Source organism: Acipenser ruthenus, chromosome 10 (assembly GCF_902713425.1).
Source record: "Acipenser ruthenus chromosome 10, fAciRut3.2 maternal haplotype, whole genome shotgun sequence".
Lineage (NCBI taxonomy): Eukaryota > Metazoa > Chordata > Actinopteri > Acipenseriformes > Acipenseridae > Acipenser > Acipenser ruthenus.
In genome coordinates, this window is record NC_081198.1 from 11,481,119 (window position 1) to 11,504,284 (window position 23,166).

The following is a 23,166-nucleotide window of genomic DNA, read 5'->3' on the forward strand; positions in this document are numbered from 1 at the left end:
CCACAGTGGGAGCGGCCATTTTGATTTTGCTGCAGTTCACCGACTCGCAACCCCAGTGAATCCACTGAGTTTAACAAGTTAGTTGAGCAACTCCTGGTGAATTGAACAACGGTTTGGTGAATCCGCTTTTAACAACGCACCCTACTACAATGCACCACAGGCAGCGGTCTCGAGGAATAGTGGGCGATGCAGTTTACCGATGCGTGTCTTGTAATTCAGTAACAGTGGCAGTTTTTTTGTGTTAGTTGGTTATTTCAGGACGGATGGTTCAAGATCATATTAAACTATCAAAACATACGCTGTGCATGCATATCATTTTTCTACTGATAATTAGGCTCCGTAGAATTTTGTACAATTATTTTAGGGTCTGTACAGGTGTAGTGTTAGAAAGTGGTGCGCTGTCACATTGGAAATGGTACACTGTCAGATTTTGGTACATGTGCAATCAATTGCGATCTGATGGGTGTTTTCCTACTGTCAAACAGAGGTACATTTACAATTAATACTTTTTTTTTTGCAAACTGAAACTGTAAACAGACAATAAATTTCTCTAAAAAGAAAAAAAAAAATCGACGAACAAGACTAAATGAATAGTCCACCAAAAAGTTGCACAAGTAAAAAAAAAAGTACAAGGCACGATGTATTATTATTATTATTATTATTATTTATTTCTTAGCAGACGCCCTTATCCAAGGCGACTTACAATCGCAAGCAAGTATTGCATATGATAAATATTTGCATACTGTTTTCTTAATGGTTGAAAAATGTGATAAATTCCATTAAATAATACGTAAAAGACTGGAAAATCTTGATAAATTAAATTTAAAAAGATGTAAAAGACCGAAAACAATATGATACATCAGATTCGAATGGGCGCTTCCCTGCTTTCTTAGCAGAAATTTTGGCATGCGCGAGCAAGCGCAGTGCACTGTACCACTTTTTAGCGTTTACCTGAAAATAACCCTACACCAGTATTCTAGTAATTATATTGTTATATTTAGTTGTACGTCGTTTAATTTTACCTAGCTAAAGACTAAGTAAGCTTTATTTAATCAATGATACCTTAGTTCTATGCCCGCCCTTCATGACAGTCTTGAACCCCGTCATGAAAGTCTGGATCCGCCCCTGTTTATATTTATTAATTATTATGTTCCCCAATTTGTTTTTTCAAAACTTTTAAACCTTCTGTTATTACTTTGTAACAATGTTAAACCCCTCATTTACTAACTCTGTAATCACAACTGAACCTGCATCTAGTGCACTACCTCTGCCTAACTTAGTTAGAGCCGCCTCGAATTTCGAAAACACGCCCTCCGCGCAGACTCTATCATGGCGGAGCTGCAGAAAGAAGAGAGTATGCAACTGCACGAAGAGTACGCTGACGATAACAGTAAGATATCTTGATATCTAAGGGTTATTTTGAAGAACCATTAAGGAATTAAATAGGTTAAATTAATTACATCTTTATGTAACTGTTTTGGGGGCAGTCAAATTGCTTTTGTATTATTAAAGTATTGTAAGGGCCTCATGACGGAGCTCCACAATAGGGCCCTCTGATATTGCTATCTGCATGTTGTGATTATGAGATCTTAAAAAGAATGTGAGCAACTGTCATTGTCTCTAGTTTATTTTAAAGAGCATTTTATATCATTAAAAATGTGTGTATCCACTTTCTATTTTTTGCACAGTCCTCAACAAAGTCTAGTTTTTGGAATAATTAAGTAAGATATTCGTGAATATTCTCTAGACTGTTTTTAAAGTGGATTTGGTCTTTATGAGTTAGTTAAAGTTTTGTGAATTGGTGTTAAAACCTTTTACATTCAGCCCTATTTATTAACTTTATGTGGGTTTTTGCATTCTGGTTGAGGTCTCGTTTGAAAGAGCAGACTTGGGGCTTTTCAAAGATGTATCATGTGTCCGGATCAGAACTTGGTCGCTTCAAAAGACAGCCTTCTGGGTTAGGTCTCTTAAAGTGCAACGGTAGGGGACACTTGCCCGTATAACGAGTTCCTCCAGAAAACTACAATGATCAGAATTCAATGGTTCAGTCCTGGGAGAGGCGTCAAGTCTGTGGGTGTGTTTACATGCCTGTAGCCCAGGCACTGAAATATCCAGCATACAAATCTTGTTCCTAGAAAGAAAATTACAGATCCCTTGCAGGAGACAGCAGCTGAGTTGTTATAGTACTCGTTTGGTGTTTTAAAAAAAAAAAAAAAAAAAATTAATAAAACAGTTGTCTTATATCCAGTTCGTTTCATTCTTGGATACAACACTCAAGCAGTAAGTTGTACATAAAAAAATAAAAACAGTACAAAACAGGCAAAAATAGGGCTGAGTGTAAAGAGTTAATCACTTTTGTTTTTGTGCAGGTGGTTCAACAGCAGGTGAAGCAAAGGCAGATCATAAGGAATCAAACATTCAGCAGTGTGATGAAGGAAAGGAAAAGACAGAGCAAGCAGAGGATGCAACCAACGAAGATCCCAAGGACAAAACAGGTGCCTCCACATCATCCACAGCTGCAGCAGGTACAGAACAGCTCACACATGCTAGCTTGTGTTTTGTGAACTGGTCTGACTTCCAAAGATCAGTCCAAAGATATGAGGTTGTATAGAAACCTTTTTATTAATTATGTTTGTTCTATTGGCCCACTGAGTTAATTACGGTGCGGGGAAAAAGTTATTAAAGGACAGTTGGTAAAGATTAAATTGAGAGACCTGTGATTCTGTATGCACCCACTCCAAAATTGCACCCTTATTTCATCTGTATAAAAGTAAAGTAAACATGTTTATGTTGCAGAGAAACACATTTCCATTCAGGCTCAGTTGACAGACCTAGAGAATCTGACGGATCTAAATGAAAGTAAGTGAAATTACGGTTTCCATTTGCTTTCGTCGTATACAATGTAGGTAGAATACCTTTTATAATGAAATGTGTCTTCAATATAAGGGAATCACTTGTTTCTTTTCAATATCCCAACAGTTCATTCATTAAACATAAAAGTGAATATAAAATACAGGTTGTATATAAAAAGTTACCATAGGAATAACCACGCCTCTGCTGTGAAACCTCAGATATCTTGTGTAGTTGAGATGAAACCAATTCTTAACTCTCAGTACCACTAAACTATCAAAACATTACAATGTTTATTCATACCTTGTAAATTGGATTGTTAGTTTCCTAAGGAAATTATCTTCAATACTTTTGGCTTGCGTTTCTGAATGTTTCTTGTAACTGATACTATACACACAACATCGCATCAGTTAATGGCAAAATTAAGTGTTGCACTATTGTTTATGGCCTAAAGTATTGTTTAGCCAAGTCCTGTGCTGAGGTGATGGCAACAGAGAGTAGTTTGTTTTATGGCCTACAAAGAATGTATTTTTTTTTTTTCTGAAGGAAGGGAACATCGCAGATTTTTGGTTGTGATAAAAATGATGTGACTGTCAGATTGATATAGGCCAGACATTGGTACCTGGGTCTCTTTTCACAAAAGCACATTAATTATTAAAAATGTCTAGCTATATGACCGGCGACAATAAAAAGTTATTCATCGGGTCAGTGCTTCTCCTAGATCCCTGCATAAATATGCAGGGTGGGACATAAACTCAACAACGACTTGTGTGCTAAATGAAGCCTGCATGTTTAATGCTGGATATGTTCTCTTTTTTTCCTCCTCAGCTGGTAAGAAGTTATGCCCTCTGTGCTCTGAAGAGAAGTTTAAAGCCTGCTACAATCACAAACTACGACGTCACTTACAGAATCTGCACTGGAAAGTCTCAGTGGAGTTTGAAGGTAAAGGAGTGATTCCAAGTTGTTTTCTATAATGGCACTATTTGTTTCTAGTCGGAATACTCAGAATATGATATTTCCCTTTACTTGTAAACAACGGTTAACTAGTTTACATTTTTTGGCACCTAGATCTAGTCTGTACCAAAGGAAAAGCAGCTTTACATTTCCTTTAGTATAGGGGGCATTGCACAGGTTTTTAAATTGCTTTTGTGAAATTCATTTGTTCTTCGTACAGGACACAGAATGTGCATCTGTCATCTGCCTTGCCGGCAACTGAAACCCAGCCTTAATGGAGACCAGGTAAAGTCCCTCGCTTGGCAGACAGTCTAAAACACTGACATATGATGTCTCAGTGTTCTTAGTTTTGCTTTAATTGTCGGAGAGCTTTGGTGATGTATAATACCGAAAAACACTGTAAAGGTTGATATCATTTTGTATGTCTTTTTATTCAACTAATAGTTAGCATATGCATTAATCTGTAAGAACCTGATTTTTATATTTATAAAAAAAAATGAGGTGAAGCTTTAACAGGTCTTAAGCACTTATAAAGTTTAACTGTAACATTAATTGCAGAAGAGTAAATGCTTTGAAAATGTTCCCCTTATTTACCAATAGTAAACAAACATTTTTTTTTTGTTTTTTTGTTTGCTATCACAGTGTTCAAGTCGACTAGGAGCACATTACCACTGCATTGTGTGCTCAGCCACCATCGCTCGCAGAACTGACATGATCAGCCACCTTAAACGGCATGTGAACAAGGGGGAGACCGAGGCCAGTTACACAGGAGGTCCAGACTTTTCAACAGAAACAAAAGGCATGTCACTTGCAAGTGTATTTTACAGTGTGGCTTAAAACACTGGTAACCATTAATAACGTTAACTGTTTCAGTCCTGGCTGGACCTTAAGGTCCCACCTTATCTTAGTGTTGTATGGTAACATATGCTGTCAGAAATCATGTGGAACCTCACAGGACTCTTAGGTCCCAGTATGAGGTAGTGTATAAATATGTGTACAAAAATAATTTTGTCTAGCTGTCATGTGTACTCAATAAAGGATTTTTTTTTTTAAACATTGGCTAACAAAAATAACGCAGGACTGAAAGGGTTAAATAATAATCCTGGGGAGAATTACACAAAGGTTTCAGTTGAGACGTATTTGTCAATGTTAACTTTTTTTCATTATAGTTTCTGCCAAACAGTCCTGTGAAATATTGAAAGAATCAGACACCAACGTCCAGGTCCTTCCAAACTACAGCACTCCACAAAAGAGCGACTCCTACTTCAGCCGCAAAATGAAAACAAACAGGTCAGGAAACTTAAACGTAACATTTGGTGGCAGCTACGTCTTTTAAGCTGCAACTTGCTCTTTTGGATTTAATTGATATGAAGGAACACTTTTGTATTGGCTATACTTGTATTATCTTTCCTCTCGGACCTAAACAGACATAAGAAAATACATGCATTTGTGCCAGTGTATAAACAGTTTATGCAATCTGTGGTAACATTTATCCAAAAAGGTTTTTTTTTTTCCTTTCTTTTAATCTAGATATTTATTATCGTTTCAGACAGTTGGTATTCTGTGCCCTGGCAGTTCTGGCAGAGGAACGCACTCCTCTGGAGTGTCTTGATGCTTTTGGAGCCACAGGTGAGAGCTAACCGATACACTGGGTTATAACACCGAGACCACTAAAACAGAAAGAGGGAGACATTGATTACTTTAAAATAGCTCATACTCGGTGTCTGGTTGGGATAGAAATCTTGGTATGAATGAAGTAAACTCAAGTTCCTATTATGCCTGTGTAGCTGTTAACCATGTATTTTAGACCATGTATATCTCGGCAGCTGCAAAGTAAATATGTTTAAATAAAATGTATTTTCATATTGCTCTGAGCTGCCTTTAGAAGTGTAGTGAGGAGTAATGTAGTTTGAGAGTGTGTTAACGGTGCACTTCTCCCATTGTGGGCAGGAATCATGGGGCTGCAGTGGGCACAGCACCTGTGCAGCGCGGTGAAAGTCACCATCAATGACATCAATGAAACATCTGTGAAGATGATCCGTGAAAACTGCCACCTGAACCACATGAGGGTGCAAGGGGAAAACGATAACAGCGAGGGAGAGGAGCTTGACGAGGAGCCACTCTCCACCATCGAGGTCACCAAGATGGATGCCAACGTCCTGATGCACCTTCGTGCCTTTGACTTCATGTGAGTCACCGCAGGGGTGTTCAAGCTGCACGGTCGAACCCGAGTCATTTTTTTGGTTTTGTTCAATTGTTTAAAATTCTTTTCTTTCCTTTTGTTCTCCCATACATAATGCCTATTCCACTTTGAGCTGCTGTTATATAAAAAGCATGCACTACAGAACTTTTTTTTTTTTTTTTTTTTTTTTTTTTAAATGTCCACAGCAGCTTACACGAGCTTTCTCATGGAAGGTTTGCATTGTTGAATACATTTACTGTCACTTTTTTTTTTTAATGCAATTATATATGGTACTGATTTTAGACACCTGGACCCGTATGGAACGGCAGTCAATTACCTGGATGCAGCGTTCAGAAACGTCCGGAATCTGGGAATTGTGTCAGTGACATCCACAGACACCAGCTCTCTCTACTCCAAAACTCTGAATGTGACGCTGAGACACTACTCCTGTCACATCGTCAGGACAGAGTACTACAAAGAGCTTGCCGCCAGAATGGTCATAGCCACTGTGGCAAGGTACTGTGGAACCGGTTATCTCTAAAATAACTTAATTAGAATTTGAATAATTTTCTAAGACAATTTTAAGTTTGTCACGCCTGTTTGGGTTACTATTCTACCAGGCACAAGTCAGTTTTAAAAAATAAATAAAATAATAAACAACCTCCCTCTGTTTTGTTCTGGTGCAACAGTGGGCATGTGTTGAGCCCTTAACTAGCACCCTCTGCTCCACCATCACAAAGGGGAGACACAGAAGCCTAAAAAATGTAGAACTATGAAGAGAGGAGTAGAAATAGAACCAATACTAATAAAAGAAATAAACTTCAAGGTGCTGCTTTGCATTTATATACAAATAGTGCAGTGCTTCTGGTGGGTTGATCTTGTTTGCCTTCCCGCTTTTTTACAGGGCTGCGGCACGCTGTAATAAGGGCATCAAGGTGCTGCTGGCAGTGGCCCTGGAGCACTTTGTCCTGGTGATGGTGCAGGTGCTGAGAGGACCCACGCAGGCTGACGAATTGCCCAAAAAAATTCAGCAGCTTATCCATTGCCAGTGGTGTGAGGAAAGAGTCTTCCTAAAGGAGGGCAGCATGGTGGAGGGTAAGGGATGTCAGCAATTAAAAATCCTTTTAAACCAAACGTTGGCGCAGACTTTGTGTTTAAGACATTTGATCTGTTTCCCTATATTATAATCTGTATTTGTTAGTCGCACAAAAAGTGTGTCCTGGGGAAATGCTTTTTTCACAGCATTCCGTACTCCTAGTGTTCGGGGTTAGATTTTTCACTTTCTGTGTTTTAGTTACTAAATAAAAATTAAATAAAGCAATTAAAAATCATTTCAAATGAAGTGCTGGTGCAGACTTTGTGTCTAATGAAGTTTTAATGATTGGTATTGCTGTTATTTCGGCACCTTGGGGTTGCCACCTCTGCTTCATGCTCCAGAAAACCTGTACAGACAGCTACCATGTGACTGCCACGGGAGTATGCCAGGCAAGACTGCAGTGGAACTGGGGCCTCTGTGGTATGTACTACTCGCATATGCTCTGATTATATCATTACATCACAATGCAGCAATTCAGTGCAACGTTTTCAAGGTGGTATGTGTGTTTTATTTAGTGACTTGGCTACCTGGAGTATAATCGTCTAGAACTCTTCACAGAAGAACAGACAGATACTTTAGTTAACATGTGTGTTCTCCCCTCCAGGTCAGGTTCTCTGTTTAATACTGGGTTTCTGAGAAGGATGTTGTTTGAAGCTGTGCAGCATGGGATGGATGAGATCCAGCCACTAGTGAAGTCGCTGATCTGTGAATCAGAGTGCACAACGCTGAAACAATTCTCAGTCCCTGGGCTTGCCAGGAACGTCCGCCAAGGTACGTGTGAGAGACCTACTGGGTGGTTGGAATAACTCATGGATAGTACTGTCTATAGCAGAGGTGCATTAATCCAGTGGTTCAGATTTTTAATGGATCATTTAGTAAATAACTGGAATGAGGATAAATTGGTTGAGTTAAGGAATTTAGGGTATAGATGAAACATAGACCACGAGCCAGTATTCTGTACTTCTGATCTAGTTTCACAGGTAGAAGCTATAAGACCTGTTTTGCTGAAGTAGGTTATCAGGAGGCAGTTGTTGTGTACATTGGGCTATACAGTTTAGGATGTATCATATACATTGCTAATGGGTAGTTCCCTCAGTGTTCCTTTCACTTAAGACTGTTTTTTTCTCTTTTCAGAATGTGGTGTAGTCATTAAAACCTCAGAAAAAGAGGAAGATGTATCAAGTGATGAGCAGTCTCTGGGGACAGGTACAGTATAGTATTGTCTTTTTTTATAGAAATGAAAAAAATATATATCCTGGTACAGGTTTTCTCATGCTTGGATGTATTTCCTTGCTGTGTCTTCATATCTCTTAAAAACTAGGGGAATAAGGGCAGTATTTTTTTTTTTTTTTTTTTTTTTATACACATATAATCTTGTTTATTGTATGTTTCTTAATCATTTAATTAATAGTTTCATTTAAGTGTTATTACTGAATTAAATAATGTCCCTTAGAACATCTTTTATTTGCAGTTTTGGCCAAACCATTTTTTTTCCTCTAGGAAAGAGGAAGATGCAGGAAGGAGCAGGAAACGTGTTGAAGAGACAGAAATCTGACGTGCCAGTGGAGCATCCAGCCTTCTATTACAGCATTCACCGTCACAGCATCCGGGGAATGAACATGCCAAAGTAAGAAGAGCGCATTTTAAACACACCTTAACAGCTGGGTTTAGGTACTGATGGTGCTGTTCTGTTCAAGAACATTTCAGCAATGTGTTATTTTTATCAGATTGATATCAGAAAATACCTTAATTGTTCAGCGAGTCTCACAGAGAAGTTCAACCTTTAAGCTTTTATTAAAAAGGTCATATATATATACATCCAGTATATATATATATATATATATATATATATACACACTGTAAATAAATCTTTAAATAAAAGATTTATTTACAATATTTGCCAGTAGCCCTGGCGCCTATTGGAGACCGGCGACTATTTGAGACTCAGCGTTTATTATGTAAGATCACTAACATCTGCAAATACTTCAGATGCAATCATGAAAAAGCTGCCTGCACACACCCTAATAGAAACGACATAAGTAAATTACAGCATTCCAGCAGCGTCATTAAAGGTTGTGTCAGTGGGTAATAACAGTTTGTATTGTAATAATAATATAAACAGTAAAATCCACTAAAGACAGCCCTGTAAATATCAGAACACAAGCGTGTATTAAGGTAGGCTTGCATCACAATAAAAAACAAACAAACATGGTTTTAAAATTAGTAAAAGCAAAAAGTATCATCTTTATTAGCACATTTATTGTTCACCCGTGTACATTGGCAAGCATGGACAATTGATGAAAAATTAACCAGCAACGAATCTTCACTGCAAAACAACTGCATGAAATACTGTGTTCATACGAAAAATAAGTTTATACTGTTGGCCCAATGCTTCAAACTGTTTAAAGATTAACAATAAAATCAATACAAGTACCAGTTTTATCACAAAATCAAAGCAAAAGTGACTATTTTTTTTTTTATATAACGTGTACATTGATAAATAAGAAACTATGGAAAAGGAGCAAAATTTGAATATTCATTGCAAGACTCAATGCACAAAATACTGTTACAAAAAAAAACATGTACAAATACACTAAAAGGCAAGTATTAATATCAGAAAATAAGTTTGCATTTTACTTTCAGCACGCTCAAAAAAAGCTTCAACTGGTTTTGAAATGAATAACGTCACAAAAAAAAAACCTGTATGCATTACGTGTACCTTAAAATAAATTAAATTCAGTTTTCTTATCATTCATCCTGAGCCTCAGGGTCTCTTCATCGCTGTTGAAAAACAAATTGGTAAGCTTGCTGTACAGCCGTGTGTGTGTGTGTTGACTGGAACATTCAGTGTGACGCGCATTATTATATTATTCATAACCTGACGTTTTAAAAGAGACCCGGCATCTATTTACCATATTTCCCAGCAGCCCTAGTGCTTATTAGAAACCCAGTGAGAATTGGAGACCGAAGATTATTTGAAGTTTTACTGTATATTCTTTTTATTATATGCAATAACTGCGAATGCGTAACCGTTTTGTTTTTTTGTATCACGAGAAATTAAAGAAGGTGGTCCAGAGGCTTTGGACGACCTTTTATTGTTGTTTTTTATTCTTATATTTTCCTCAATTGAAAGCGAGGAAAATGGCGTATGAATTAAAAAATAAATAAATTTAAAAAAAATCTACAACGTACTGTATGGAAATCGTAACTTAAGAGCTAGCTACACGTGACCCAAAACCTGCCTGTCAACAGACACGTCAAACCTTGTATCGTGTAGCCAATACAAATATAGTAAAACTTGACATGGAGGGTGATTTTAGGTGGAAGGCACACAGAATCCCACCCGCTTTGAGGCTACATTAGCCAATAGCAATACAGTAGACCTTGGAAAGCATGAAGCTTTTTTTTTTTTCTTTTAAATATAACATTAGCTTCATGGTGAGCCGCCACTGTTACAAAGTAAGTTCACCACATCACTTACTTTCTAATCACCCTGTATGTAGTGGTCTCTGAGTGGCTCATCTGGTAAATGTACGGCTGCGAGTCAAACAGCACAGGTTTGTGTCCTGGCTGTGCAAAGTCGCCGGTCTTCGTTGGGGATTCCAGAGGGAGCGGCGCATTGGTCCTGGTGCTCCCACGTGTTAGAGAGCAAAACCGGAAGGGACTATTTCTCCTCAGCACGCTACAGCGGACCCTACTGGCCAGGCGCCCAGTGAGTTTGGGCAGACATCTGCACTGCTGGCCTTTGTCCTCCAGAGGTCAGTAACTCGCTGACATCTGCTCTGGAGTTCCTGGGTGTAAAAGAGGAAGCTGGCTTGGCCGAGGGATCGGAGAATGCCCACTGAACCTTCAGTTCCCCTGAGCTATGTGGGGAATCGCTGCAGTGAGGGAAAAAAAAATATTTGACATTCTAAATTGGGGAGAAAATCAAGGATAAAATAATTGGGCACTCTCTAAATAACTATTTTTTTTTTTTAATATATAAAAGTTAAAAAGCATGCAGTCTGACTGGTTGTTGTCCTCTGTCACTAGGTTAAATAAATTCCTGCAGTACCTGACAGAGGCTGGGTTCCGAGTGAGTCGGACCCATTTTGATCCGACAGGAGTCCGCACAGATGCCACTCTGGCCCAGTTCAAGTCTGTTCTCACCAAGTACAGTGTGCCGACCTACACCGCTGTCCAGACAGGGGACCATAGCCATGCCTCAGATGAAGTCAAGTTGGACATGGAGTTTGCTAATCCATGAAAATGCTGAACTGTTGCTAAACCTCAGATTAATTGATTACTAGCTCTAGCTGGGATTTTGACTGTGAAACTTGCTTCAAAGGGTCAGATTAAGCAAGTTTGCTGTCTGTATCTGTGCTTATAAACTAGACTTCTGATCTGGTGTCTGAAAAGTTATACCATGCTCTACTCTTCTGATAAATATTAAAGCTGATGAGAATGCAATATCGGGCATTGCCCAAGCATTCAAATAAAATGGTAAAAGGATTGTTTAAGCTATGTGCACAAAACTGACACCTGGTACTTTTAGGACAGAATATTAGATGGGTGTGTGAACATTTCAAGGCTTAATTACCTATTCCCTTCCATATTTCTTTTCAGAATAATTGACTTCATTTTGTAATAATTTGTTAAGATTTGTCACCATGGCCTGATTATCTGAATATATCTGTTGTCTTGCCAGGACCACCTTGTGAGTTTTTACAGAATAAAATTGCCTGACAGTTACATACATTGTTATTTTTCAACAATGTATTTTTGGGCCTAAAAGGAATTCCTGTAAATTGATGCTTGCTTGAAAGTAGATTTAATCATTTGTATGTTCCTGTGTTTTCATAATCTTTTACATGAAAGTAATTGATCCAATGCTACAGTGAGGTATTCCAGTGTAGGGATTAACCTCCAAAGCCCCATAGCTCTGGTATCATGTCTGCATTCCATTGCCTTGCTCTTGAGCGATTTAATGTTTTCTTACAGTTACACAACATGCTTGAAAAGGCACCTGAAATGTTCTGAGCGGTAGTAACAATATGTTTGTATTTCCTAGAGAACAGTTTTTTTTCTGTAATTTAAAGTGTATCACAGTCTAGTCTGGTCTAGCCTCACAGTTGCATGTTTTTTTTTTTTTAATAAACTAGGATGTATGTCTTCATTTGATTTGTTTTTAAGATATGTGAGAGAACTATACAGGAGGTTAAGTAGTAGTTTACTCTAATGAATGACTAATGCCAAATCTAAAAATTGGTCATTGAGGTTCCTTGAAAGGATATTCTGTTTCTGAAAGCATATTACACCAGATTCCTGACATCCTTGAAAGTAAACCCATTTACCAACAACAGAACAGCACTCAATTTGAAAATGTCCTGCACTGACATGGACTTATTATGGTGTTTGATTCTCCATGCTTACTGTTTTTTTATTTTTATTATTTTTAATTATTAATGTATTTGTTTTGGGATGATTTTTTTTTTGTATTACATTTTCCTGTTTGCATACCTACTTTATCTCCTCTGCAGATAACTGATGTTCATCTGGGGTGGGGTGATTCTTGGTGAAATCTCAGTTTTCAGCCTCCAAGGACTGCAAACTGCTCACATCTCTAGTTAATTAGCTGCAACCCAAAGTTCGAGAAACAGACAAGCTCACAGCAGAAGTATGTACATGCCCAGCCAGAAAGCCCTGCCTTATTGACGTGTACATTTGTCCTTAAGTGTGTGTATTACTGCATATGAACTCAATGCTAGTGGTTAATGTTCATAGTTTCTATACGAATATAGGTATAAGTTGTGCATTTGAAATTGAATCATAATTCCTGCTTTTTTAAGTGGAAATTCCGGATTTCATGTACAACTCAAACATTCCACTCTTATCAACCGGTGGTAATTATTCCCCTCGAGCATTGCCAAAATAGCTAGAACAGTTCATATAGTGTCCATGCGTTGATAAAGCTCAAGTTGATATTGTTATAAAATGTTCTACACTCAAACAGGACAGTTCAAATAAAGGGAGAATAAAGTGTATGACGACACTTGGCATAGTAATAACAGTTAGTGCTCTATTTTTGGAATGGATATGTAACTTTAAACTAAATACACAGATTAAATTAAACTGAACTGGTAATTTAAATTACAGACCTTTTATTTTATTTTTTTATGCAGATTTACTGTACATGTCTGTCCCCCTGAAACCTTGTCTAAGACCTCAGATGTAGAAATTCCATACAATGCAGAAATTGTTAAAACATTCAAGAGTAGACATGTGGTTCCACAGCACTCAGCTAGGACTGGTAATTGTGGTGCTGGAAAACAACCAGTATCGAGAAAGATTATTTTTACAAATGAGATTTGCTCCAAGGAATGTATCTCATCTCTCTTTTATCCCATCAAAATGCTAAAAGACCTGTGTGCTACAGCTGCTAACACTCTTTCCCTTAGGTCTAATGCCTTTTCCTGACAGATACTGGAATATTATGTATGACAGATTTATAGAGCTGACACAATTCCCAAACAATTGCAGACATCTTATGTATGGCAATATCTGTCTCGCCCTCAACACAATAACGTTTTGGGCATAAGCATGACCTGTGGCTTCCTGATTTATTTTTTTTTAAATAAAATTGTTAATGATTTTTCATTTGCATTATGTTCTATCCACATCAACAAGTGGAAATGTGTTTCCACAGGACAATAACTTTCACCTTCGGAACCTAAATTCAAATCCAGCCACCAGATTACAGAATGACTATTGGAGTTTGTTGGTTTCAGCCCAGCTCTACTGGTCAACATCACAAAAAACAACAAATATGGCAAGAAAACTGGCATTGCGTTTATCTGTCAGAGAGTTGACAGCATATTGCTTTCCTATACAAAACACTTTTACAGCGCAAGTTAAATAAAACGGACAGACTTGTAGCAGGTGATTTAAAAGCTGCGTACTCGATGAATCCCCTGTGCATATTAAACTACAGCATTCCCAAGACTTTACAGTAGCCAAGGGCTGAAATTTGCTCCTGGTGGAGTAAAGAAAATGTGGAAATTACAAATCCAACAGAAACGGTTCATACTTGAACATGGCAGTGCAGTATATAACTTTACTAAAAGTATACAAAAATTGCACTGCAACTGAAATAACTATCTAAAAAATAAAAAGTATCAAAAACCAACAATGATAAATGCTCACACAAAGGAATGATTTTTAATTTTTTTTATTTTTTTATTGGTTGCCGGTTTTTTTTCGGGAGGGGCGAAGACAAACACAGGCTTTCAGCCGCCTCTTTCTTTACACACTGCAGACTCACCATGCAGCCACCCAGAGCTACAACGTCAAAGGACAACACAGCTTACAGGCAAGCTCGCAGTCGCCCAGCCAGACCACAGAGGTCGCTGGTGCACAGTGAGCCGAGGACACCCTGGCCAACCTAGCCCCCCCTCCCCTCAGAGTAAGCAGCTCTGCTGTTTTTACATCATGTACAACCTATTAACTGGTTTGTTTCCTGTACATTCTGCATTCAGTGTCTTCTGATGTTGAATTGCATTCAGTTTTTTCACTTTTCATGAGAAAACAAGTGGTGATTTAATTACAAATCTCCTGAAAAAACTCAGTCACACACATTCACAAAAAATACGAAGAACCACCAGTAGTTTACCCATAGTTCCTTTTAAGCTGTTTTTTATTTTTATTATTTAAAACTAATTTGGGTGAAAAAAAACAGCCTCAAGTGTTATTTCAGCACTTACACTACATTTTCTTGTCAGGTTACATGCCTAATCATTTTGCCCTTTACAATAATAACTGTGCTGTGAGCAGTTGTGAGTTTCAGGGTAGGGGGCTAGGTGGCACACTGGGTTATTTGGTTGCTTTCACATGGAAACCTGGGTTTAAGTGAAAGGAGGTTGGTGGACTTAATCCACATAAAACCATTAACAATTCAGCATACTTGGCTTTAAAAAGGCTTGGGACTGAATAACAGCAGGTATTGTGGTCAGGATTGAGCACTCACTGAGCTATAAGGGGTAGTCTGTCTGCGTGTATCCAGACTGTAGCAAGTGCCACTGACCCTCAACTTTTACATGCACAAATAAACAATTTTTCTGAAACAATTTTGGGAGAGTTATGGCCCAGGGTTACTGAATAAAGGTTATTAAATGTTTTCCTGGGAACTTCAAAATTGATTTATAGTGGAGGATTATAATTTTTTTAAAGGGTGTAAATGCTCCATTAAAACAGATTGAATATCTATGGGACTCGAGTACAAAAACTAAATTATAAAAAAGCAGCGCTAGCTCTCTGGAGCCAGGAAATCCAACAAAGAGACAACAGATTAGAAAATTCTCAGTCCATTCTGAGTCCTGCAACTATTTGTGCTCCTTGGTGGGTGCGAAGTACAGCTCCATAGGTTTGTTCACCTTCCAGTACTTCTCACTGACCAACTCCAACGAGAAGGACCCATTCAGCACCTGGGAGGAACAAACAGATGCAACAGAGTTTCAGAAACACAGCACGGCTCTTCCAGACAGGCTACGTTCTGTTATTCGGGTGAAGCTGTTGTGATGTTTCCTGCTTGCATGTATTCTTTTAAACCATTGTTACAACATCGGCATCCAGCAACGGCCAACAAATAAAAAACATGACAAAACTTATGAAAACAGGGAATGTCGTTCCAGATTCTGTGCTGCCTCTACCTGCAACTGCATTCAACTTTGCAGACTGTGAAACATGTTCTGTAAAAAGGTTCTAATAGAACGGATAACTAACTAGTACTTTAGAAGTACAAATATCACAGAATGGATGTGTTTATAATCCCCACAAACTTTCCCTCACCAGGTTCTGAAATAAAGCAAAAGGTTTCTGGAATATAGAAAAAAATATATATATATATATGGCAATAATGCAAAGCAAAGATAGGCTGCCCTCCAGCCCATGCCACACTCACTGTGAATTGGCCATTGGCGGTAGGAATGTAGATAGTGTACTGCTTCTCACTCGCTGCCTCCACATTAATGGGGTTGGCGTCCCCGCTCTTGCGAAGCTCCTCCAGGGCCAACCGTACTGCCAGGTATTTGGAGAGGTGGTCCACCGTGGCGTTTCCCGATGTCTTAATGTACCTGGGTACAAACCGAATACTGAAAAGGGTTACTTTTAAGAAATGTTCTACTGTCAAAAGACTAAGGAGCATAAAATGGCATGTTAATGTTTAAAAGGGACTTTTAAGAGAACATTTATTTCATTAAGGGAAACAAAATAATTGACAATATTAAAATAATTTTTATGCTCCATGGTCTAGGAGTAAAAGCAAAGGTTTGAAGATCTAGGGATACTGGGTCCAAATCCCAAATTCAGAATGCTTCTTGTAAAATGTTAATTTCAAGCGTGTTTCGCTGGGATTTAAATCCAGTATCCCCTTTCTCTTCAGTCCCTTTCTGTGACCCCCAAAACCAATTTATGCCATCAGACCTTTAGCCTGAGACCAAACTGCCTCTCAAGGAATTTGGCGATCACTGACCCCTCACCTGGTCTGTGTGACATCATCCTTCTCCATCAGTGTGGGGTGCGGCCGAAAAACAAGCTCAATCTCGCAGGCCCCGTCCAGCGCCAGGTCCCCAGCCACATTCTCAGTGGTGTTGTCCATGTCGAGGCCCGAGTCGTCCGAGGTCTTTGTCCGCTTGATGCTGGGCCCTGCCTCCTGATTGCTGTGTACCGAGGCATTGCTGCAGTGAGAGCTGTCACCATTGTCCTCCGCCCCACTGCCATTCTCAATCTGGTGCTTCTTCCCTCTCTGGAGCCTGCATAGAGTTGATGAAGGGTATACTACTGTTCATGTATGCTGCAGTATTACAAGCATATTATTACATCTCTAGGAACAATTGTTCTGCTTTATCTGTGTGTTTAAACCATTAGTTATTGTTATTATTATTATTATTATTATTATTATTATTATTTATTTCTTAGCAGACGCCCTTATCCAGGGCGACTTACAATTGTTACAAGATATCACATTATTTTTTACACATTATTTTTACATACAATTACCCATTTATACAGTTGGGGTTTTTACTGGAGCAATCTAGGTAAAGTACCTTGCTCAAGGGTACAGCAGCAGTGTCCCCCACCTGGGATTGAACCCACGACTCTCCGGTCGAGAGTCCAGAGCCCTAACCACTACTCCACACTGCTGCCCTTTCCAATTTATCAATGGGCTCCTGATCTGCTAATCCTATTGCTCTATTTTATATTATTATATAACTGTCCTACATTACTGGTGGTACAAATAACGTAATCCTAAAAATGTGTTGATAAACACGTGAAGGCCCCTGACTGACCGGTTCAGGGCCTGGATCTTGAGGCCCTCCTCAATGCTGTGGCTCAACGCCTGCTGGTTGTTGTGTTTGCTGATCCGGGCCAGGACACGCTCCTGGTGAGCCTCGTACTCGTCTCTGCTCGGGTAGATCTTGCTGATCAGCGCGTCGAAGTTCGGGTCAGGGCGCAGAGAGCGCTTCGACACCAGCTTCTTTCGGCACGTCGGGCACTCCTTGTTCCTAAAAACACACAAGAGCTCTTGTAGAATTTTATCTGACCAGAAAAATATTTTACTTGTACAAAAACAACCAAGTTAGATCATACATTAATACATCTCCTACAGATTCAAACACTGACAATTTATAAGGGATACAGGTATGCTGAGTTTAAATAAGATCAGTCGGCATTTACTAAATATTTTGCTTCTTCAACAAGAACAAGAGGGTTTCCAGTTTTTACTGCTTATTTCTCCCAATATATAAAAGACAGTACATTTGAATGTGGCAGCAGTGTGGAGTAGTGGTTAGGGCTCTGGACTCTTGACTGGAGGGTCATGGGTTCAATCCCAGATGGGGACACTGCTGCTGTACCCTTGAGCAAGGTACTTTACCTAGATTGCTCCAGTAAAAAACCCAACTGTATAAATGGGTAATTGTATGTAAAAAAATAATGTGATATTTGTATAATGTGGTATCTTGTAACAATTGTAAGTCGCCCTGGATAAGGGCGTCTGCTAAGAAATAAATAATAATAATAATAATAATAATAGTGCATAGGCCTGTACAGAAACATAAGTAGAATGGGATAGTTGTGGCAATACCCATTCATTTGGGTAAATACTGTGAATGCCGATTCCAGTCAGTTGTTCATAGCTCTTAAAGCTCCTTCTATTGTTTACAGTAGAGAAGGCTGGAGGACAAGTAGGTACTTTGCACCTGTTCTGTTTAATTGATAATGGCTGTAGTAGCCAGCCCTAAGCATCTCTCCTGGTAAAATGTTTCTAGTGAACAAATTAAAACAGGCCCAACGAACAGTCTGTACCCGCTGCGCAGAGCTGTGATGATGCAGTCGGCACAGAAGCGGTGCAGGCACTCCTTGGTGGTCATGGTGTTCTTCAGCATATCCAAGCAGATCGGACACATCAGCTCACTGTGGAGGCTTCTCGGGGAGACGGCAATCTCCAGCCCATCTGTGATCGCCTCCTGCAAGCAATGTAGGAACACAGATTGACATTCATTAATAGCAGTACATTTTCATTTTAAAAAGAGCTGCCCTACACGTCAAAGTGACAGACGTACAGACGGATGGAACAAGCAATGCAAGAAGACAGGTCAGCATCAACTCATAACAGGCACTGCATTACAAACAGAGCAGCCCTGTGTGTCAGATCAGACAGGTTCGGATGTTCTCAATACCGTAATCAAGTTGCATCACAGGTGGCTTTCAAGAACACAGCTATACATTCCAGTGACGCAATCTAAAATGTACATGGTAAATAGTTTAAATTAAACAGTTTAATTTCTTTGCACTTTATTATAAAACTGCTGAAAAGTAGGAACATTTTTATTTATTTATTTATTTAAAAAAAGGTTCTGTTAAAATAAATAAGTCTCTGCTAGGCTGGGTCTTACCTGGGGAGTCCTCTGTAGCTCGTACAGGCTGAGTTCCCATGTCTTACTCAGGGGCTGTACCCCATTAGTCTGCACAGTCTGAGTCATTATTATAGAACTGGAGAGGAAAAGCACAGCAGCTGGGTTACAGCAGGTCACTCAGTCACAATGCCAAAAAACATCAATGTTTCAGAAAAATAATTAATTAATTAATAGCGATAGACAGATAGATAGAACAGTAATTCATAATGACCAGTTAGCCTAATCATACTATGACTAGGCTAAGGTTGGTAAATATCTTTCAAAGGATGGCTCAATGAAATGCTGTTGCCCATATTTTGCTGGAAAAAAAGTGCTACGTTAAGTTACAGCTTACAACTTCAGGGCTCTAATGATGGTCCGCAAACTTAAACAAGATATGTATTTTACATTCAATTTAACGCTTTGCAACTACATTTCTGTCAGCCCTGAATTACTATTTAAGCCAACTTTACAGGGGCTTACGAACAGTGTCTAGATACTGTTAATCAACACTTCACTGACATTTATTTTTTTGTGACCTTATTGGATCTGGTTATCCTGGTCCAAGCTGTTGCTAGTTATGTCATTCCTCTGAACAAGGTCTGGGCGTTCAAACACCAGTATATAAAATAAACCACACAATGTGTGCTCCCATACACCAGCTGTTACTGCAGTGTTCTCAATATCAATTCCTGCAACTAAAAACACAAACATTTCTGGAAATAATTCATATGCATTTTTGCACTGAAATCTAGACCGTTATAGGCGCAAAAAGTTTGTTAATTACAGTAGGCTACAGTGGTGCTTACAAGCACGGCGGTTGTTACAATGCTGTAAATGCCTCTTTAAAAATAGACGCATCCGTTTCTCGTCTGCTCTTTAATTGAATTACCACAACAAAGCACGTTATGTACACAATAAAGCCTGTTTCTTTTGCAACGTTTTACACAATGCATTTATAAATATACTAGGTCGCATTATTTATTTTTTGAAACAGGGTAATTTTATGTGACCATTTCCAGCCTTCGCTCAAGTGAAAATTAACCAGCCTGCTTTTTTTCATGTATATTAACCAAAGCCATGCACTTCTAATACATCAATAGTTATATTAGAATGTTCACGATGAACCTATCATTAGTCCCTTTAATCGTTTGAAGCAGAATTGTTTTTATTAAAACTATACTATTTTAACGATCGTTTCGCAATCTGTTATTTACCCGTTTTTTTTTTTTTTAAAAAAAACATTAATGCATGATAGCTATACATTGTGGTGTAAACTAATTATAGAATGGTAATAACACCTCGAGCCCTTTTCCAAGATGTAATTTCAAGTAATGTGTTTTCAGACAGTAAAATCTAATTCTCACCATTATCCTTTGTGTGTGGTTTATTGACAACCACACTGCTAGTCTTACACTGCCAGCTGAGGAGAACGCGTCCAAGCCAAAAACAGCCTATAAATCATGGTAGTTTCTGCGTAAACAGCCATTACATTTTTATCTCGAATTTATACCTAACAAAGGCATTTAAACAACGTACGTTATATACTTTCTCGATTTCAAAATTACATTTTTTTTATTTATTTTACAACGCTAGCCTACAATTGCAACCTTCTTGTAACATTTCCACAGTTAAGACTCCATTTTTCACCATAGCAAATTTCCATTCTTTTTTATTATTATTATTTTAGGCGAACAACAAGCATCAGCAGTCAATGTGAATCGTCGTGGCTGCCCATTGTCTGTTAATGTACTTACATGTTCAGTGTTTGTATCCAAGGTACTTCCTAAAGCTTCCCTGCGAATTACAATTTCAATATGGCGAGCTATGGCTCCGCAATGGAGTTTGGGAAACGGAGGGAGATAAATATTCAGTACTCACGAGTCAGGCAAAAAAAAAAAAAACAGGGCTTCTTTTTTAAAAAAATGTTTGAACCTTGCAATGTGGTTTTGTGAGATTTAAAAACTCTTTACTGTTTCTAAATTCCTCGTAAACATGACCCAGACTGGTTACAATAACTCAACATATTTGTTGTAACCGCAGCATTCTGTTTGTTATCGTTCTTGTACAGTGTCTGAATCATGAATCATGAATCATGAATCACAATTACAGACGCAATGACCAGGTTTAAGTGTGCAAGCTCGTGTCCTGCACGCCTGGGTCCTGCGGGGACTCATGTGCTCAGAGGATTAACCTCATGTTTTGTTGTATTTAAACATTTCCTTTAATGCAAATAGAATAGATCCATGAATAGATTTGTTCTTGATGTCTTGCTTGTTCAGTATTTAAATCGTAATATGTTTCAGAGAAAGTAATACAGGCGGATTGAATTTATTTTATTACTTACATGACCACCTCTTACGGGGGTAAACCTATGCAGCATGAGAATGGGTTACTTACATATAGACTACATGCAAAAAATACATCTAGAGTAATGTAGAGTTTTATGCGACAAGACTTTGAAATAATTATAAGCCCTCTATTTAGCATAACCTCTTTCTGGCAAGCCACTGGTCGTTTTGCACTTTATTTTCTCGTTGACCCTGGGGAAGCTCTTGCGTCCTACCACAACTCTATTGATTTACTTCCTGCAGCAGCGGGTACATGAGGTCCCACGTGGGCTTTACACCCACATTGCTGCACACCAGACTATCACCAAGTCCAATAAAAATAAAGTCACATGACAAGAAATGAGAGAACGTTTTTATTACTGATACTTTTGCCATGGCTTTTTGGTTCCCAGTTCTTGAAAACCCATGTGCTATTGCAAAGAAGTCCACGATTAATCCTGTATGAATGTATAATTGTATAAATGGGTAATTGTATGTAAAAATAATGTGATATCTTGTAACAATTGTAAGTCGCCCTGGATAATTATGGTCAGAGAAACCACCATGAAGGTCAATCAGACCATGCAGACCACGTGACCTAAATATAGTACCTAAGTGATCGCTGCAGATCTATGTGAAACAGCGAGTAGTTTAACATTTTAAAAAAAAATTACCATCACAATATATTTCCCACTTACTAGTTTTTTCTCCTCACTCTTGTCTAATAATACATACTTTTTTTGTAATTCTAATGTGGCTAGAGTCTACCGTAATCCTATAGGTTCACGCCTGTTTATAAATACACCTTGTAATTGTCGCCACGTGGGGTGCTGTTTTCCGAATGGCAGGATTCGAGCTCTCTATGGTACATGCGTTGGGAAAACACGGTTATTATTATAATTCATTTATCATTACTCAAGAGGGAGGGAAAGGGTGTGCTTTGCTAAAGTTTGTTTTCCTGCCAAGTTAAAAATGGAAAAAAAAACACACATTTAAAACGTGGAATGTTTTGAAAATATTTTGGCTAAAGAAACATTAAACAAAGCTTGTAATTTCCTTTCTTTGTGTGAAATAATTGTTGTTTTTATGGTGTTTATTCGACTATTAAAGCACTACAGCAGATAAGGATTTAATGTACAGGTAATTGATGTTTGTAAATATATAGCTGTTCACAAACATGGTGTACCCAGATGAGCATCTGTAACCAAAGCATAATTTTACATCTATTATCATGCCAAACTTTGTCAAAACATCTTTAAAAAAAAAAATGTAAATAAAAAAAAAACAGCAGAGAGACTTTTTGTCATATCATATGGCATCCAACAAGAACTCATTCACGTTGTGCTAGTTTAGTGCGTTTTATTGTAACATCAGACAGGAATATTTCCGTTTTTGTCGTGAAAAGGTAATACAGTTGTGAATATTGTAATGGGTAATTTGCAATGGACTTTTTTTTTTTTTTTTGGAAAACTCGCGGGGGTGCAAAGAGTTCATGTCGTCTCGTCATTGATATTTTGAGGTATTGTGTCTGTTGACATTATTAAGTGGTTATTGAATAATTATAATTTTATACCATTATAGTTGCATATAAAAAAACGCATCAAAACAAGGTTCAAGGATAGGTTTGTTTTTTCTACTGTTTACAATGTGTTTGCTAAACACTTAAAATATGGTAACTTGTTCAGGGAAAGGTTAAGGTAATATTGCAACAGTGTCGAACAAATTAGACAAAAGGGTTAGAACAGTAAACGCGGTTTGTAATATCACATTTAAATCGAATGCACGTAACACAGAGTACAGAGCACCATGTGGCGAACAGCTTTA

At 38.3% G+C, this 23,166-nt stretch overlaps 2 protein-coding genes across 6 annotated transcripts; one reads left to right on the top strand and one right to left on the bottom strand.

Moving 5' to 3' along the window:
- The first annotated feature begins 1,233 nt into the window (after window positions 1–1,233).
- Window positions 1,234–12,237, top strand: LOC117407523 (TRMT1-like protein). The gene is made up of 16 exons (XM_034012653.3): window positions 1,234–1,390; window positions 2,370–2,525; window positions 2,797–2,859; window positions 3,679–3,792; window positions 4,025–4,089; window positions 4,447–4,603; window positions 4,974–5,094; window positions 5,354–5,433; window positions 5,755–5,992; window positions 6,290–6,502; window positions 6,891–7,081; window positions 7,424–7,502; window positions 7,687–7,853; window positions 8,217–8,288; window positions 8,583–8,709; window positions 11,115–12,237. Exons 1-16 carry the CDS (start codon window positions 1,330–1,332, stop codon window positions 11,326–11,328), a joined length of 2,118 nt encoding a protein of 705 aa, XP_033868544.2. The 5' UTR covers window positions 1,234–1,329; the 3' UTR covers window positions 11,329–12,237.
- Window positions 12,238–14,722: 2,485 nt separating this feature from the next.
- LOC117407530 (E3 ubiquitin-protein ligase RING2-like) lies at window positions 14,723–21,526 on the bottom strand. 5 transcript variants are annotated; one of them, XM_059031751.1, is made up of 7 exons: window positions 21,506–21,526; window positions 19,013–19,109; window positions 18,423–18,583; window positions 17,405–17,620; window positions 16,595–16,867; window positions 16,018–16,207; window positions 14,723–15,541 (listed from the first exon to the last, which is right to left on the bottom strand). In XM_059031751.1, exons 2-7 carry the CDS (start codon window positions 19,097–19,099, stop codon window positions 15,440–15,442), a joined length of 1,029 nt encoding a protein of 342 aa, XP_058887734.1. In that variant the 5' UTR covers window positions 19,100–19,109; window positions 21,506–21,526; the 3' UTR covers window positions 14,723–15,439. The 5 variants fall into 5 exon arrangements, with proteins under 5 accessions (XP_058887734.1, XP_058887735.1, XP_033868568.1 ...); XM_059031752.1 differs by having other exon boundaries at window positions 16,018–16,189; window positions 21,506–21,525; XM_034012677.3 differs by lacking the exon at window positions 21,506–21,526 and adding an exon at window positions 20,770–21,458 and having other exon boundaries at window positions 16,018–16,189.
- Between the last annotated feature and the right edge of the window lie 1,640 nt (window positions 21,527–23,166).

Coding starts and splice junctions, on each gene's coding strand:
- LOC117407523 (XM_034012653.3), top strand. CDS start 1,330: ATGGCGGAGCTGCAGAAAGAAGAGAGTATGCAACTGCACGAAGAGTAC. Junction 2,526..2,796: donor ATCATCCACAGCTGCAGCAG/GTACAGAACAGC, acceptor TTTATGTTGCAG/AGAAACACATTTCCATTCAG. Junction 7,854..8,216: donor TGCCAGGAACGTCCGCCAAG/GTACGTGTGAGA, acceptor TTCTCTTTTCAG/AATGTGGTGTAGTCATTAAA.
- LOC117407530 (XM_059031751.1), bottom strand. CDS start 19,099: ATGACTCAGACTGTGCAGACTAATGGGGTACAGCCCCTGAGTAAGACA. Junction 17,621..18,422: donor ATCACAGCTCTGCGCAGCGG/GTACAGACTGTT, acceptor GTGTGTTTTTAG/GAACAAGGAGTGCCCGACGT. Junction 15,542..16,017: donor CCGCCAATGGCCAATTCACA/GTGAGTGTGGCA, acceptor TGTTCCTCCCAG/GTGCTGAATGGGTCCTTCTC.